Source organism: Protobothrops mucrosquamatus, unplaced genomic scaffold, assembly GCF_001527695.2.
Source record: "Protobothrops mucrosquamatus isolate PMUCROS unplaced genomic scaffold, P.Mucros_1.0 scaffold_156, whole genome shotgun sequence".
NCBI classification, from domain to species: Eukaryota; Metazoa; Chordata; class Lepidosauria; order Squamata; family Viperidae; genus Protobothrops; species Protobothrops mucrosquamatus.
Window position 1 is genome coordinate 545,919 of NW_015386232.1, and position 16,161 is coordinate 562,079.

At 40.4% G+C, this 16,161-nt stretch overlaps 1 protein-coding gene across 2 annotated transcripts in view; it reads left to right on the plus strand.

Moving 5' to 3' along the window:
- Positions 1–16,161, plus strand: part of TBC1D30 (TBC1 domain family member 30) — a 94,280-nt gene that overhangs the window by 24,281 nt on the left and 53,838 nt on the right. For both annotated transcript variants that reach the window (XM_015820823.1, XM_029285016.1), the window contains exons 5-7: positions 10,260–10,445; positions 10,673–10,841; positions 14,926–15,094. In XM_015820823.1, the coding sequence (XP_015676309.1) occupies positions 10,260–10,445; positions 10,673–10,841; positions 14,926–15,094 (524 nt within the window). The remainder of the gene's footprint in view (positions 1–10,259; positions 10,446–10,672; positions 10,842–14,925; positions 15,095–16,161) is intronic.

Sequence of the window (16,161 nt, forward strand, 5' to 3'; positions counted from 1 at the left end):
TTATTATTATTATTATTATTATTATTATTATTATTATTATTATTATTATTATTATTATTATTATATATAAGGTAAGGTAAGATAAGATAACCTTTATTGTCATTTTTTTACTGTGGGCACAACGGCACACATCAAAAATGAAATTTAGTTGCCCGCTCTCAAAGTGAAACACATACATGACACACACCTAAACATACTATATACAACATATGTATAGATCCAAACCCCTACATATACATAACAAATAAATATTAAATACTGTCCGTCTTGAATATATAACGGAAGGAGGAAGCTTGAGAGTTCACAAGGTTAATGCTGTATGGAATGAAATTATGGCTGAATCTGGATGTTCTGCTACGGATACCACGAAGCCTCCTCCCAGAAGGTAACAAGGAAAACAGGTCATGAAGAGGATGTGTAGTGTCCCAGATAATCTTACGGACCCTGCTCAAGCAACGCTTCTGTGCTATGTCCTGGATGAGAGGGAGGGAACTGCCAATGATCTTTTCGGCCATCCTCACCACTCTCTGCACTGCCTTCCTGTCTGAAGCAGTGATGCTTCCAAACCAGACTGTGATGCTGTATGACAGGATGCTCTCGATTATCCCCCTGTAGAAACTGGTAAGGATAGGAGAAGGAAGATGTGCTTTTCTCATTCAACACAGAAAATGCAGGCACTGCTGTGCCCGCTTCACCAATGTCTCACTGTTGAGTGACCAAGCCAGCCTATTCGTTAACTGCACACCCAGGAATTTGATGCTGGTAACCATCTCCACAGGTGAATCATTAATGCACAGAGAAGTGTGGCTGTGTCTGCCTTTTCTGAAATCAACAATGATTTCTTTGGTTTTTCCGGTATTTAAAACTAGATTGTTTTCCTTTCACCAGTTCACCAACCCCTCAACCTCCTTGCGGTAAGAATCCACATTGTCATAATGAATAAAGCCCACTACTGTTGTATCATCTGCGAACTTTACAATATGGTTGGTGGCAAAGCTAGCATAACAGTCATGGGTCAACAGGGGTGAACAGCAGCAGACTTAAGACGCAGCCCTGAGGAGAACCTGTGCTCAAGAAAATGGTATTAGAGGTATTTGTTCCAACTTGCACATATTGGGGCCTGTTGGTAAGAAAATCAAGAATCCAGTTGCATAAAGGAGTGTTTAAGCCTAAAAGGCCCAGTTTGTCTACTAGATGCTGGGGAATGATTGTGTTAAAAGCCGAACTGAAGTCGACAAACAACAAATGCACATGAGTATTTCTTTCCTCTAAGTGCTTCAGGCTCAGATAGAGAATGGAAGAAATAGCATCCTCTGTAGAGCGATTTGGTCAGTAGGCAAACTGAAGCAGGTCAAATGCTGGAGGGAGGCTAGATAAATAATGTCCTTTATCAGCTTCTCAAAGCATTTCATAATGGTGGATGTCAGTGCAACTGGACAGTAATCATTGCGGCCTGTAATTGTGGACTTTTTTGGCACTGGCAAGATGATGGCCATCTTAAAGCATGATGGGACCACTGCCTGCTGCAATGAGAGATTGAAAATATCTGTGAGAACACAAGCCAGATCATCTGCGCATTCCCTAAGGACATGTCCAGGGATGTTATCTGAGCCTGCCGCTTTCCAAATGTTAACTTTCTGCAGTGTTTTCTGGACAGAGGTGACATCAAAGCTTAGCACTTGCTCATCAAGTTGGGGCACAGCTTTCCTAGCAGGAGTGCTATTTGATGCCTCAAATCTACCCAAAAATGTATTCAGTTTGTTTAGGAAGTCTGTGTCGTCCTTGCATCTCGACGGAGTCACTTTGTAATTCGTAATGGCCTGGATTCCTTGCCACATTTGCCTGGTGTTTGTTGGGTCCTAAAAAAAGTTCTGAATTTTCTGGCAATGGGCTTGCTTTGCACCTTTTATGGCACTTTTCAGTTTTGCTCTGGCTGTTCTAAGTGCCAGCATGTCACCAGATTTAAAAGCCACATTCCGTGCTTTTAGCATCTTGCGGACCTCATAAGTCAGCCACGGTTTTTCATTCGCCCTCACAACAATGCTTTTCAGGACACAGACATCTTCTATGCACTTTTGGATATATGCAGACACCGTGGTGGTATACTCCTCAACATTTGTATGTTGGTTATCAGTAGCTGCTTCCTTAAACATGCCCCAATCTGTGCACTCAAAGCAGTCTTGTAGTACTTCTATAGTTCCCTCTGTCCAAACCCTCACCTGCTTTACTGTAGATTTCACTCTGACTAATAAAGGTTTATATGCTGGAATAAGCAGCATGGAGAGATGGTCAGAGGGGCCCAGGTGAGGGCGGGGGATAGCTTTGAAAGCCTTCTTGATGTTGGAATAAGCAAGATCCAGTGTATTGTCTCTGCTGGTTGCAAAGCCCACATATTGATGGAAATGTGGCAGGGTAACTTTTAAATCCACTTGGTTACCTTTACTGATGTGGCTGCCTAGCTACATAGGAGCATCTGCTCCCATCCATAAAACTGCACTGAAGAATTTTACATATTTTATTCAAGTTGAGAGCACCTTTCTAAGTACCTTTCAGAAAGCAATGGATATCCTTCTTCAAAACCACCTGATTTGCCTAGAGATCATTCAGGGTTCTATACCCCTCCCCTCCTTGCTTTTGTCAGAGAGAAGTCCTAGAGAGGATCAATTCTCACAGACAGGCCAGGTGCAACCCTCTCAAATTAATGTTATAACATTTGTTGTTGCTGAACTCCAATACCACAGCCACAGGTAGAAGGACCATACTGGGTAGATTGAGGGGAAATAATACCCCAGCAAATATGATTGGGCAGAGATTCCCAATTCATCTTAAGGCAACAATAAAAAAAGAATAAAACATACTGTTTTATTGAAATAAAAAATTCTGGACCAATGAGCAAACTCTGAGCCTTAGCAATAATGCAGCATAGTTAATAAAACAGGAAAGGCAACAGGGTCCTTCTGAAGAATCCAGATATCTTTCCAGGGTTTCTACAAGTCCATTTTTCAAGATAAAAATAACCAAGCCATAATTAGAGATGACTCCCAGCACCTTCGTTGGCATTCCCAGGAGATTAGTAGCCTATTACCTACATTTTAATTCTTAGAACCTCCACTCTTCCCCCCACAAAAGGCCACCAAAAGCCACATCCAATGGAGCCCCTAAATCCCCCAAACAAAAAAAGGTTTTCCTATCCCTCCTCAGCCTGATATCTAGGAACAAGGAAGCCCTCCCATTTGAAACTTTCTAAGCTTCCTTCATCCAGACTTGGAAAATAACCTGTGGCTGCCTTAAATATTTACCCCAAACTAACCCAAATTCCAGAAAAGTGGTTTTACATCCAGCTTAACTAAACAGGCTGCTCGCTCATGTGCCCTTCACCTGAAAACACGCTGCTCGACAAATGGGCCGCTCACTAACTCACCCTTCGCCCGAAAACACGCTGCTTGACAAATAGGCCGCTCGCTCACGCGCCCTTCACCTGAAAACACGCTGCTCAACAAATAGACCACTTGCTAACTCACCCTTCGCCAGAAAATATGCCGCTCAACAAATAGGCCATTCACTTGTGCTCTTCGCCTGAAAACACACCACTCAACAAATGGGCTGCTTGCTAACTCACCCTTCGTCCAAAAACACGCCACTTGACAAACAGGTCTCTCGCTAAATCACTCTTGGCCTGAAAACACGGCAATGGACAAATAGGCCGCTCGCTAACTCACCCTTCGCCAGAAAACACGCTGCTCGACAAACAGGCTGCTCGCTAACTCATCCTTTGTCCGAAAACACACCACTCAACAAACAGGCTGCTCACTAACTCACCCTTCCCCCCAAAACACACCGCTCACTCACTCACCCTCCGAAAAGAGGTCGCTCACTCGCTCTTCGCCCGAAAACATGCTGCTTGACAAATAGGCCGCTCGCTAACTCACCCTTCATCCGAAAACACACTGCTCAACAAACAGGCCGCTCGCTAACTGACCCTTCACCCGAAAACATGCCACTTGACAAACAGGCCGCTCGCAAACTCACCCTTCACCCGAAAACATGCCACTTGACAAACAGGCCGCTCGCAAACTCACCCTTCACCCAAAAAGATGCCACTTGACAAACAAGCCGCTTGCTCACTCACCCTTCACCCGAAAACACGCCACTCGACAAACAAGCCGCTCACTCCCTCACCCTTCACTCAAAAAGATGCCACTTGACAAACAAGGCGCTTGCTCACTCACCCTTCACTTGAAAACACGCTGCTTGACAAACAGGCTGCTCACTAACTTCCCCTTTCCCCAAAAACACACCGCTCACTCACTCGCTCTTCCTCCAAAAACAGACTGCTCACTCTGTCTCTCCTCACTGCTTTGGTAAGAAAAGCCTCTACTCACTCTGCCCTTTTTATACCTTCTCTTCTCTCTGCCCTCCTCCTCCTTTTCTCTTCCGGGTGTGCCGGTAGCTCCAATTATCATGTTGCCACGTGTGCTGATCCTGGGGCTTCTGCCAAGCTCTGCAGCTCCAGCTGATCTCCAGGTCTGTGCGGCGTTGCTTTAGCTGGTTCCCTCCCCTGCTACACTTGGCTAGGGCTCACATACCACCAGCCAGGCGCTAAAGTACCACTGGTTGAAAAGCCCTGTTCTAAAGTATGCTTTGGCTGTGTCCCATACATTTTGTAATATTGTATCTTCTTTTTTATTTTCTTTTAAAAAACACTCAATTTCTTTTGTTGCTAATTCTATAAATTCTTTCTCTTTTAATATGGATTGGTTCAAGGTCCATCTTAGTTTTTTTATTCCTTTCCACGTCATTTGTAAAGGATTATGGTTTGCCCAAGTGCCTAATTCTATCTCAATCTCCTGCATATTGGTTCTTAATTCAGGCATCATCCAAATCATGTCAATTCTGGACCATGATTTATGGCTATTCGAGTAAAATGTATATTGTAGTTTTTCTGGATTAGTTTCTCTCTAAGTATCTTATACACCAATTTCCTCTATCATGTTAAAAAAAAGTCTTAGGTAATCTTTTTCTTCCTCGTTTTCCTGTTTTGCTACTTTTATAGTGTAATGTCCCATTTACTATTTCATTAAAATCCCCTACTAGGCAATGTTTTGATATTCCATTTCTGCTATTTTTCTATGAAGATTTTGATAGAATACTTCTTGTTTACTGTTTGGTGCATATATTACTACCAAAAGTATCTCTTTTTGATGTAAAAATATTTCTACCATCACAATTCTTCTTTCTTCATCTGAATAAATTATTTTAGAATCTATTGTCTCTTTAACATATATAGCTATTCCTCTTTTTTTTGTTGTGCTGATGCAAAATAGAGTTTCCTAATTTTTGAGTATTCCAAAAGTTTATAATATTGTTTTTTATGTGTCTCTTGCAGACAAATTATATCAATATTTAATTTCTGTAATTCTTTAAAGATTCTGTTCCTTTTTGATGGGGAATTCAGTCCATTTATATTCACTGAAAAAAATTCTGTTTTCCTTCTCCATTTTATTGACTTATATTTAGGTCTTGTCTATCTCGTAGTCCTCTGCTGTCTTGCCATTCCCTCACCCTATTGATCTGCCTTCTCTTTCTCTTCTTCTATTTGTGTAATTGTTTCCTCTGTTGTTTGTTCTGTCTGTTTCTGGCCTTTTCTATCCTCTTGTTGATGTTGTACTCTTTCATCCAGGAATGTTCTGTTCCTTTCATCAAAATCTTCTGTCTCCCAAACTGAATCCAGTCGATATCTTGTATTGTTCCAGTTGATTAAGATCCCTTCTGGCATTAACCATCTAAAGTTTACACCTTTTGCAATTAGCTTTGTAGTCAAAAAGTGATATTGTTTTCAGATGTCCCTTATTTTCTTAGGAATCTGCTTCAACACCACAGTTTCTTTGTTTTTATATTGTAATGGGTCATCCCTAACTCTTCTCAGTATCTCATCTCTTATTGTTTTCTTTACAAATCTTACATGAACTTCTCTAGACAATTTGTGTTTCCTCACATAGCTTGAATTCATTCATCCACTTCCATCTGTATCTCTTCTGTAATCACTTCTGCTATATCTTCCTCCTTATCTTCAGGTATATTTTGAAATCTTAAATAGTGTACAGCTTTCTCCATTTCCAAGACTGCAACTGCTCCTTCTAAGCTTTGACTTGCTTGTTCTAGCCCTGTATTTTCTTCCATTAATGCCTCCATTTTTATCAGTTTCTTCTGATTTATCTTCCATTTTCTGAATTCTTTGTTCATTTTTGGCAATCATTTGTTGATGGGCATCAAATTGTGTCTTTAATTCAAGCATTTGCTCATTTAGCTTATCTAAGTTGTTTTTTTAGGTCTTCATGATTTTTCTGTATTGTTTCTTGAATTAGCTGTAGTGTGGCTTGCATCTCCTTTTGAAAGCTGTTTGTTTTTTCTCATTGTAACATTGTTTCAATAGATCCCTGACTTGCTGGGCTAGATGTTCCAGAAGAGGGTGCAGAAGAGGTTTTTGTGATTTTCGTGAGATTTGGTGCACTCATTTTTCAATTGAGCAGGTTTTGTAAATCTACAAAGAGAAAAGGAAAAAGAAAAAAAAGCCAACTGCCTTAGGCTATAATCCAACCGTGAAACAAGCCAACTGCTTTAGACTAATCCAAATTTTAGTTTAAAGATGTAAAAAGCCCTCTATTTCCAAATAGTTTCTATTGTGGTTATATCCAGGGTCAAAAGATATGATTGTAAAAAGTCTTTTCTAGCACAGTCACATAAAGTTCTTTTTGTTTACAGCAGGTGTTAATTCAAGGTCAGCAATTTCTCCAATTCTTTTGGTGTTATTGTAGTATCTCCTCTCACCACTAGATGTCCTTATTTACTGTATTGTCTATATCCAGGTTTTAAAACGTTCTTTTTAAAATGCTTTCTTACAGAAAATAAATTTAAAAAATTTCCCATGTCATAAAGGTTAGCCAAATTTTCTTTAAACCAATCCTAGTTTCATTTTTGTATATTCTTTTGTATTCCTTAATTTCGTTCCCCCATTTAATTTTTTTTTATTAAAACAAGTTTTATTGATTTTTTTTTTTACAAGGTGCTTGAGAAACAACGTGGTGACAGGGTAATCAATTATCCAAAAGCGAAATCGTACATATGTAACTCAGATTAAATCATTAAAGACTCCCTCTCTATTTCCCTCAAATAATATAATATATTCAAATTAATATTTTTCAATAAAGTTCAATCAACCAAAACAATCATCAATAACATTTCATCTATATAAATCCAAATCCTGTTTTAAGCTTTACTATTTACAATTACCATATTCCAATTTGGTTTAGATAAACATATTATTAACACTTCAGGTGTCTCTCCTTTCCCTTTTTCCTTAACATAATCCTTATCTCTAAAATACACATATTATTTCAACCATAACATTCTTATATTTTCTACAGGTATTCTATTTTTTAATCTAGTAACTCATTTATTAATATCATTTCTTCTTTTATTAAAAATCCCTCTTATTTTCCTTCCATTACAAAATAGCTATCCTTCCTAAAAACAAGAATATTACTCCAAAAAATACATTTCTACTCTATTTTAAATCTATAATCTATCAATCAATCAATATCTATGTAAAACTCTTTTAACCCACTCAGTAAAATTTAAATCCGATCCGAATAATTGTTATATCCACAACAAACATATTAATACAGAAAAAACATCTTCTCACTAAGTTCACATATTTAATTAATCTTTATTCAATCAGGATTTCTAACGCCTTATTTACCAGTCTTGAACCTTGAGTCAATCCGTGTCTAAAAAGCCTTTTAAACCCATTGCATACAATTTTAGGTCACACTCTTAAGTCTTATTCTAGCTTTCTTTTTGTGCCAAGCAGGTTTCCATAACAGAGTAACAAATAAATCTCTCTTTATTCCTCGTGGTATCATTTGAGTCAAGAAAGAGCGTCCTCTCCTCTGTCTTAGGAACCTGACTCCTTTGTAGATAATCCCTTGTTGTTTTAAAAGTTCAAGTCTCGACATTTGAATCTGCTGAGTAAGACACTCAATTATGTCCAATTTTGTGGTTAGTAGTTGGTTATCAAAATTGTCATAATTCTCAATCAGTTGTATTTGCACGTCCATTTCTGTTAGTTTTGAAATTGTGTATGGTTTAGTTAAAGTCATTTTTTGATCATCAGGAGTCTCAATAGGTTGTATATAGAATGACATAGAATCTTCTTTAATGTTGATTAATTCCTCTTCTGTTGTTTTTTGGTCTGTAGAATAGTCAAATGAAGTCTGAAGGTCGGTTTGTAAGTTCAAAGTAGAGTTTCTGTTTTTTTTTTATTTCTGTAGTACTCTCTTTTATTTGCAGACATATTTGCTCAGTGGCTTCATAGATTTTTTCCAATATAAGTTTACAGTTGAGTTGTAAATAGGGTTTCTCCATTTCAGTAGTAACTAGAGACAGTCCTGTTATCTTTTAGTGGAGCCTATATTTAATAACATTTAGCCAGTGTCCATCCCCACAGATTTAACAGCTGTTGAATTTCTTTGTCTTTTCCCTTTTATGATGATCTGAAGGTCAAAACCAATCTCAGTATCAAACAGAAAAAAAATAGTTGCAATTTTAAATTTCTCCACTGTCCTGAGGGGGTCCTCAGTAGACTATAAAATCTCTTCCCAGACATCAAAAATGACATTGACAAAATCAGGAAAAAATAATATTCTTCACATATAAACTAAATCCAGTAATAAAATTCAATAATAAGATTTTTTTCAAGACCCCAAAGTAAATAGAAATAGAAAATAGTCAATTAAAATTAATTTTCATTCCATTTTCAAAGCTTCTCTTCCCACACTAACAAACACCGCTCTCTCAAAGACGGGAAATAGTTCCAAAAATGCTTTTTACAGGAAACAAAAAAGAGAAAAGGGCTAAGAGAGGGGGGGGAAAAGTCTCACCCGGATCAACCACGGTGGTTCTTTATGCTTAGATGTTCTTCTGACTTTCGGTTACAGCAGCAAAGTGATCGGCCATTTTACTGGCCGATCTTTTCTCCGTCGGCCCTAAGGAGCAATCTCGGACCGCGGATGGAGCTGCTGCCCTTCCACAGTCGCCGAGGGCCTCCTCAATGGTAGTCGCCCCTCCAGGGCGACTTTTCGACCCGATTAAGGGTCTACCAGCAGAGGGAAAGCAGCCGGCGAAGAGAGGAGTTTCTCTGAGCGGCTGCACACGCCGCAATCCGGAACTGGAAATCCCCCCATTTAAAATTTTTCACCGCTTTTGACTCCCTTCTTCCCAAGTCTTCCTGGGGTCTTTGCTTTGGAAATTTATCCAATCAGGGGATTTTTATTTGTAAGTCCATATGGAAGAGAAATAAGAAACAGTCTCACCCAGATCTCAGCACGTTGTTGACAATCAGCTGTTCGGTGGCATGCCGCAGCATGCTGCGGTTCTTTGCTTTTTTCCCGGTTGTCTATGACTTGGGCTGCCTGTGCATTTATCAGCAGTCTTTCTTCCGTCCATTTGAAGAGGTTCCTTGGTTTGTTTGGGCCGACTGCTGTTTGCTCCAAGCTCCCAAGGCTTCCCTTCCTGTTCGGTGCCTCTCCAGGGCAACTTTTCAACCCCTTGGGGTCTCCAGATGGAGCAAAATTGGGCTAGGAAACCAGAGTCCTGAATCCTTTTGCCCATCTTGTCATGATACCAAACTGGAAGTTCCTTTTCTCTCATTGTTAACATGTCTCCTTAAAAACTTACATTTTTGAGGTACAGTTCTGAGTTTCTGAGTCTTATCTTCCTTCCTTGGTATGTTCTATATTATTAGCTGGAAAAAAATAGTAACTTCAGGGCATTATTTATCAGAAAAATAGCACAAGGACAAAGTAACTGATTTTTCCTTAATATTCTGGAAACTCTAATTTGGGCTAGTATAGCTAGTTGAATACTTGGGGGGAAAGTATAAAATCTAGTCAGACATATCGTACATTCTAAGTACATTCTACGTTCTACAGAATTGAAGAGTTGCTCAACAAAAAGAATCAATTTTTCATTTGACAATTCTTACATTGTTAATGCATATTGATTGGTTGTAATTATTTCTTGAAATGCTGATTATTTGCTGCTTGAACATTCTAGTGCAAAAATGGATGTTTTTATATGCTTAGATTCCAGAGCACAATATGCAATCAGTTGACTTCAGAAAGTAAAAATACAGAGGCATAATTTATAGTATTTAAAGAAATGTGAAATATTTCCTTGTTTCTCTCTCATTCCCTCTTAAGGATCTTCATCGAACTGGGTGCAGTTCTTATTGTGGCCAAGAGGCAGAACAAGACAGAGTGGTATTGAAAAGAGTGTTGTTGGCTTATGCCAGGTGGAATAAATCCGTAGGATATTGTCAAGGTTTTAACATCCTTGCTGCTCTCATCCTGGAAGTAGTAGAAGGCAATGAGGGAGATGCGTTAAAGGTAAGTATATCTGTTGGCCACATTTTTATTCAGATCATGTTCTGTTGGCTATTAAAAATATCATAGCATAGGAACAAGGTGCCTAAAGACTAAATGAAGATGTATGGATATAAGAATCAGTTATGATGCAATTTATAACTTATGTTTACACAAATAGACCACTGCTTGGATGATAAAGATATCACTTTATCTTGTATCTTTATCCCATTTTTCTGCTTGATTTTCAGATAATGATTTACTTAATCGATAAAGTACTGCCTGATAGCTATTTTGTCAATAATCTGAAAGCACTGTCTGTTGACATGGCAGTGTTCCGAGATCTTCTGAGAATGAAACTTCCCAAGTTGTCCCAGAATTTGGATACTCTCCAAAGAGCTACCAACAAGGAAAGTGGAGGTATGCAATAGCCCTGCAAATATTTCCTCCTTTCTTTTCTTCTTTATCCCTTAGAAATAAATTTTCTTACTCTTAATTTAAAATAAAAATGTAAAAATCTGGGTGAAAACCATAAATGCTGATTAAAATAGAAGGTGTTTGAGATGATATCATTAAATAGGAATCTATGAAAAGATGGGCATGATAAAGGACCAAAATGGCAAGGACCTAACAGAGGCAGAAGAGATTAAGAAGAGGTGGCAAAACTACACAGAAGAATTATACAAGAATGAGCTTAATGCCCCAGATAACCACGATGGGGTTGTCACTGACCTCGAGCCAGACATTCTAGAACAGACAAGTCAAACACAAGGCCCAGGGGCCGGTTGCGGCCTGCAATGTGGTTTCATGTGGCCCGCGAAGCCATCCTGGAAACAGTGAGGGAATGGCTCCCACAGCCTTATCCCCGGCCCAGGCTGCCCGGGAGCCAATGTACAATTTTGTGGTGGCCATCTATGCTGAAACGCATTCAGTCTTAGCTCCACAAGGCCATCTGGAAACAGCAAGGGACCGGCCCCTGCCGCATTGGTCCCGCCCCCTGGCTGCGCGCTGGGGAGGTGTCACCCTTTGTGAGGAATGAAAAAATGCACCATTGCCTGGAAGTGGCCAGCAAATGGCCCTCACCTACTTCACATATCTGGCTTGATGGGCTCTGGGGAAGGGGTTTCAGCAGGCAGTGGGGCGCTCTCCTCACAGCGCCGAGAGGCTGAGCCAGGTGGCATGAATCCAAAAAGAAGTGCGCCGCTGCTCAGACCCCAGCCTGCCTGATTTCAGCATGCAGCAAGGTGCAAAGCTGGCGAGCTTCGCACTGCCCGGCTCAGCCTCTCGGTGTGAGGAGAGCGCCCTGCTGCCTGCCGAAACTGGGCAGGCTGGGGGCTGGGTGGCATTGCGCAGGTAACATCAACTCTCACGTTGCTCCTGGCATCCCCTCCTCCAAAGCCTACCAAGCCAGATATGTGAAGTAGGTGAGGGCCATGTGCTGGCCACTTCCAGGCGATGGTGCATTTCTTCATTCCTCATGAAGGGTGACACCTCCCCAGCTGCATTTCTTGCCTGTTTTTCTCCCTCCCTCATCTCAAATATTTTCCCACCACTCTATTCTAAGGAAGGAAGGAAGGAAGGAAGGAAGGAAGGAAGGAAGGAAGGAAGGAAGGAAAGAAGGAAGGAAGGAAGGAAGGAAGGAAGGAAGGAAGGAAAGAGAGGGTCTGAGGGAAGTCCTGCCTTAGTCCTGCCCTGCTGCCCTTTCACCATCCCCTTGCCTCTCTTCCTGGCCTATCCTGGGGGTCTCCCATCCTATTGCTAAGGAAGCTTTGGATACAAAGCCGCGTCTCCTCCCATGGAGAGGGAGTGGGCCTCCCTCTGACTTTGCCCTCATATTCATCATGAGCAACCTGGCTAAGGAGAGCAAGCACAGCAGCAGCAGCCTTGAGGAGGAGGTAAGTCCAGCTGGGCACCCCCTTGAGGAAGTGGGGCTGGGCTTGGTGTCACGGGTGCTCGAGGGCCAGGCTGGGCATTTGACCTCTGCTGCCCAGGGCTCTGGGAAGCCTGCGGCACCATCCAGCCCTCCCTCGCATGGCCTGAGAGGAACAGACCACTCTTCCAGTGGACCATGCCTTGGTGCTTGCCCCGGTCCTACCCCCTTCTGCCAGAGACCCTCAGATCTGTCTGACTCCTGCCCAGCCCCCCACAGGCACCCTTGATGCAAATGATGTGGAGCTGGCCATGCCGACCCAATAGGCCAGACCCACTACAGCCACGCTGACCCAGTAGGCCACACCTACCCGGCACCCCAAGGACAACCGCAGTGCTGATGCAGCCCTCAATGAAATTGAGTTTGACACCCCTGTCCTAGAAGGTGAAGTGAAATGGGCCTTAGGAAAGCTGAGCAACAACATAGCTAGTGGAGGTGACAGTATTCCAGCTGAGCTATTCAAAATCTTAAAAGACGATGCAGTAAAAGTGCTACACTCAATTTGCCAGCAAATTTGGAAAATTCAACAGTGGCCACAGGATTGGAAAAGGTCAGTTTACATTCCAATGCCAAAGAAAGGCAATGCCAAAGAATGTTCAAACTATCGCACCATTGCATTCATTTCACATGCTAATAAAGTTATGCTTAAAATCCTACAAGCTAGACTTCAGTAGTTTGTGGATCAAGAACTAGCAGAAGTACAGACAGGATTTCGAAGAGGCAGAGGAACTAGAGATCAAATTGCCAACATACGCTGGATCACGGAGAAAGCTAGGGAGTTCCAGAAAAACATCTACTTCTGCTTCATTGACTATGCTAAAGCCTTTGATTGTGTGGATCACAACAAATTGTGGCAAGTTCTTAAAGAGATGGGAGTACCAGACCATCTTATTTGTCTCTTGAGAAACCTATATGCAGATCAAGAAGCAACAGTGAGAAGTGGACACGGAACCAGTGATTGGTTCAAAATTGGGAAAGGAGTCCGGCAAGGCTGTATACTGTCACCCTGTCTATTTAACTTATATGCAGAACACATCATGAGAAAGGCAGTGCTAGATGAATCAAAATTTGGAATTAAGATTGCCGGGAGAAATATCAACAACCTAAGATATGCAGATGATACCACTCTAATGGCAGAAAGTGAAGAGGAATTAAAGAGCCTCTTCATGCGGGTGAAGAAGGAGAGTGCAAAAGTTGGCTTGAAACTCAACATTAAGAAAACCAAGATCATGGCATCCGGCCCTCTCAATTCCTGGCAAATAGATGGGGAAGAAATGGAGGTAGTGACAGATTTTATCTTCCTGGGCTCCAAGATCACCTCAGATGGGGACTGCAGCCAAGAAATTAAAAGATGCTTGCTCCTGGGGAGGAAAGCTATGACAAATCTAGACAGCATACTAAAAAGCAGAGACATCACCCTGCCAACAAAAGTACGTATAGTCAAGGCCATGGTTTTCCCAGTTGCAATGTATGGCTGTGAAAGTTGGACCATAAGAAAGGCTGAGCGCCAAAGAATTGAGGCCTTTGAACTATGGTGCTGGAGAAGACTTCTGCGAGTTCCTTGGACTGCAAGGCGATCAAACCGGTCAGTCCTAGAAGAGATCAACCCTGACTGCTCTTTAGAAGGCCAGATCCTGAAGTTGAAACTCAAATACTTTGGCCACCTAATGAGAAGGAAGGACTCACTGGAGAAGAGCCTAATGGTGGGAAAGATTGAGGGCAATAGAAGAAGGGGACAACAGAGAATGAGATGGCTGGATGGAGTCACTGAAGCAGTAGGCATGAGCTTAAATGGACTCCAGAAGCTGGTAGAGGACAGGAAGACCTGGAGGAACGTTGTCCATGGGGTCGCGATGGGTCAGACACGACTTCGCAACTAACAACAACAACATGAAACCAGATATGCAGATTGACGATATCAGGAATCTTAGGTGATAACTAAAAATCTTGCTTTGATGTATGTGTATGCAACTTAGAAATAGTAGATTGTAGAAACCTTTACTTCTGAATCAGATCTAACAATGTGTCAAACCAATTATAAATAAGTTGGTAGACAAAAAAATTCTAATATAGGAATTACAGATTTGATGAATTCTGCTATTTAAGTATTAACCAGAAAAGTCTTGAGATTTTCTGCATCAGATGTAGGTTTTACATTTTTAAATATTAAAGAGCAGAGCAGAGCCTGTGAATTTTTGACAAGATTATTTTTATCAGGCTTCAAAAATATTTTAATATGGTTTACTTTTATTTTGTGATTCAAGTGGTTTCCTATTGAAGTATCAGTCAGATCTCACCCGGTTTAGCTTTTCTGTGATCAGCTTGATTGCATGCTAAATTTGTTAAAACAAAGTCAATATACTGTATTGTAAATTAAAAAATGGCAGCCCATGAATATGATTATCTACAATATATTAGTGATTGCTTTTAGCTTTTTGAATTTGTAAGAAGTTGAAATTGAACACAATGATATAATTTGGTATCGTACTTCAATTCTGTACTCTATCCATTTTTGTGTTAGGATATGCAGAAGAGACAGCAGGCAGTTATTTTCCTGTCCTTTTTCTGTTTCAGGTGGGTATGAACCCCCACTTACAAATGTCTTCACTATGCAGTGGTTCCTGACCCTGTTTGCTACATGCCTTCCTAACCATTCAGTTTTAAAAATTTGGGATTCTGTATTCTTTGAGGGGTCAGAAATTATACTGAGAGTAGCACTGGCTATTTGGGCAAAACTTGAAGAGTAAGTATATTTTCAGTTTATGTCTAAAAATAAACCATTGATGAATTTTGTGGAAATGCTCTTTGAAATTATTGTTCTGCACCTTCATTTTCTCCTTGTAGCACAAAATTTTGTTTTGTTTTGTTCTATTTCTCTATTTGCAACACCAGTACGATTTCCCTGTTTCAGTGAGGTTATGTTCACTTGCTCATGGAAAAGGCAGTTGTTGGGTTGGGGCCTAAAACCTTTGCCTGAAATTGAATTATTCTGTTCAGTGACTATGATGCTAGATCATAAGTGATGTTTTACTAGGTATATGAGAGATTGTGACATTAAAATGATGGTGATGATTTGTATCTCCTACCAGAAACAAGATGGAGTACATAGTCCAATTTATACATAGTCCAATTGATGTCCACAATAGCCTGGTGAGATTGGCTAGTCTGAGTAACATAAAAAAGGCCAAAAATGATTTAGGAAATTTCATGGCCATAGCATAGGAGAACTTGAATCATTTTTCTTTCAGGCCTTGTTCGACATTTTAATCATCACACAGACTCCTATAACCTGAAGTCTAGCAATCAGATTAGGCAAACATACACAATGAATTAAGTAACTAATTAGCTGAGAAATACAATTCACACAAACAAAAAATGTCTTGATTTTCTCCCAAGTATTTTTTTCCAGCAACATATTTTAGAATGATAAAATTTTCTTGCAGAGATCTCCCTCCAGATCATGATGCTTTGCCTGCTCCTGGTATACTTCTGATTCTCATACTTACAGACCTTTCTATCATCTTCATGGTCACGTAATCAAAAATTGTTCACTTTGCAACTGGCATGTATTTATCATTTGGAGTCATGTGATCATAATTTGTAACCTCAGCTGGCTTCTGATAAGCAAAGTCAATGGTGCAAACCAGATTCACTTAATGACCACATAACTCACTAAACAACTGCAGTGATTCACTTAACAACTGTGGCAAAAAAGGTTATAAAATTGGTTGCAACTCACTTAACAACTACTTTGTTTAGTAATGGAAATTTTGGGCTTAATTGTTATAACTCAACGACTACCTGTAGTCT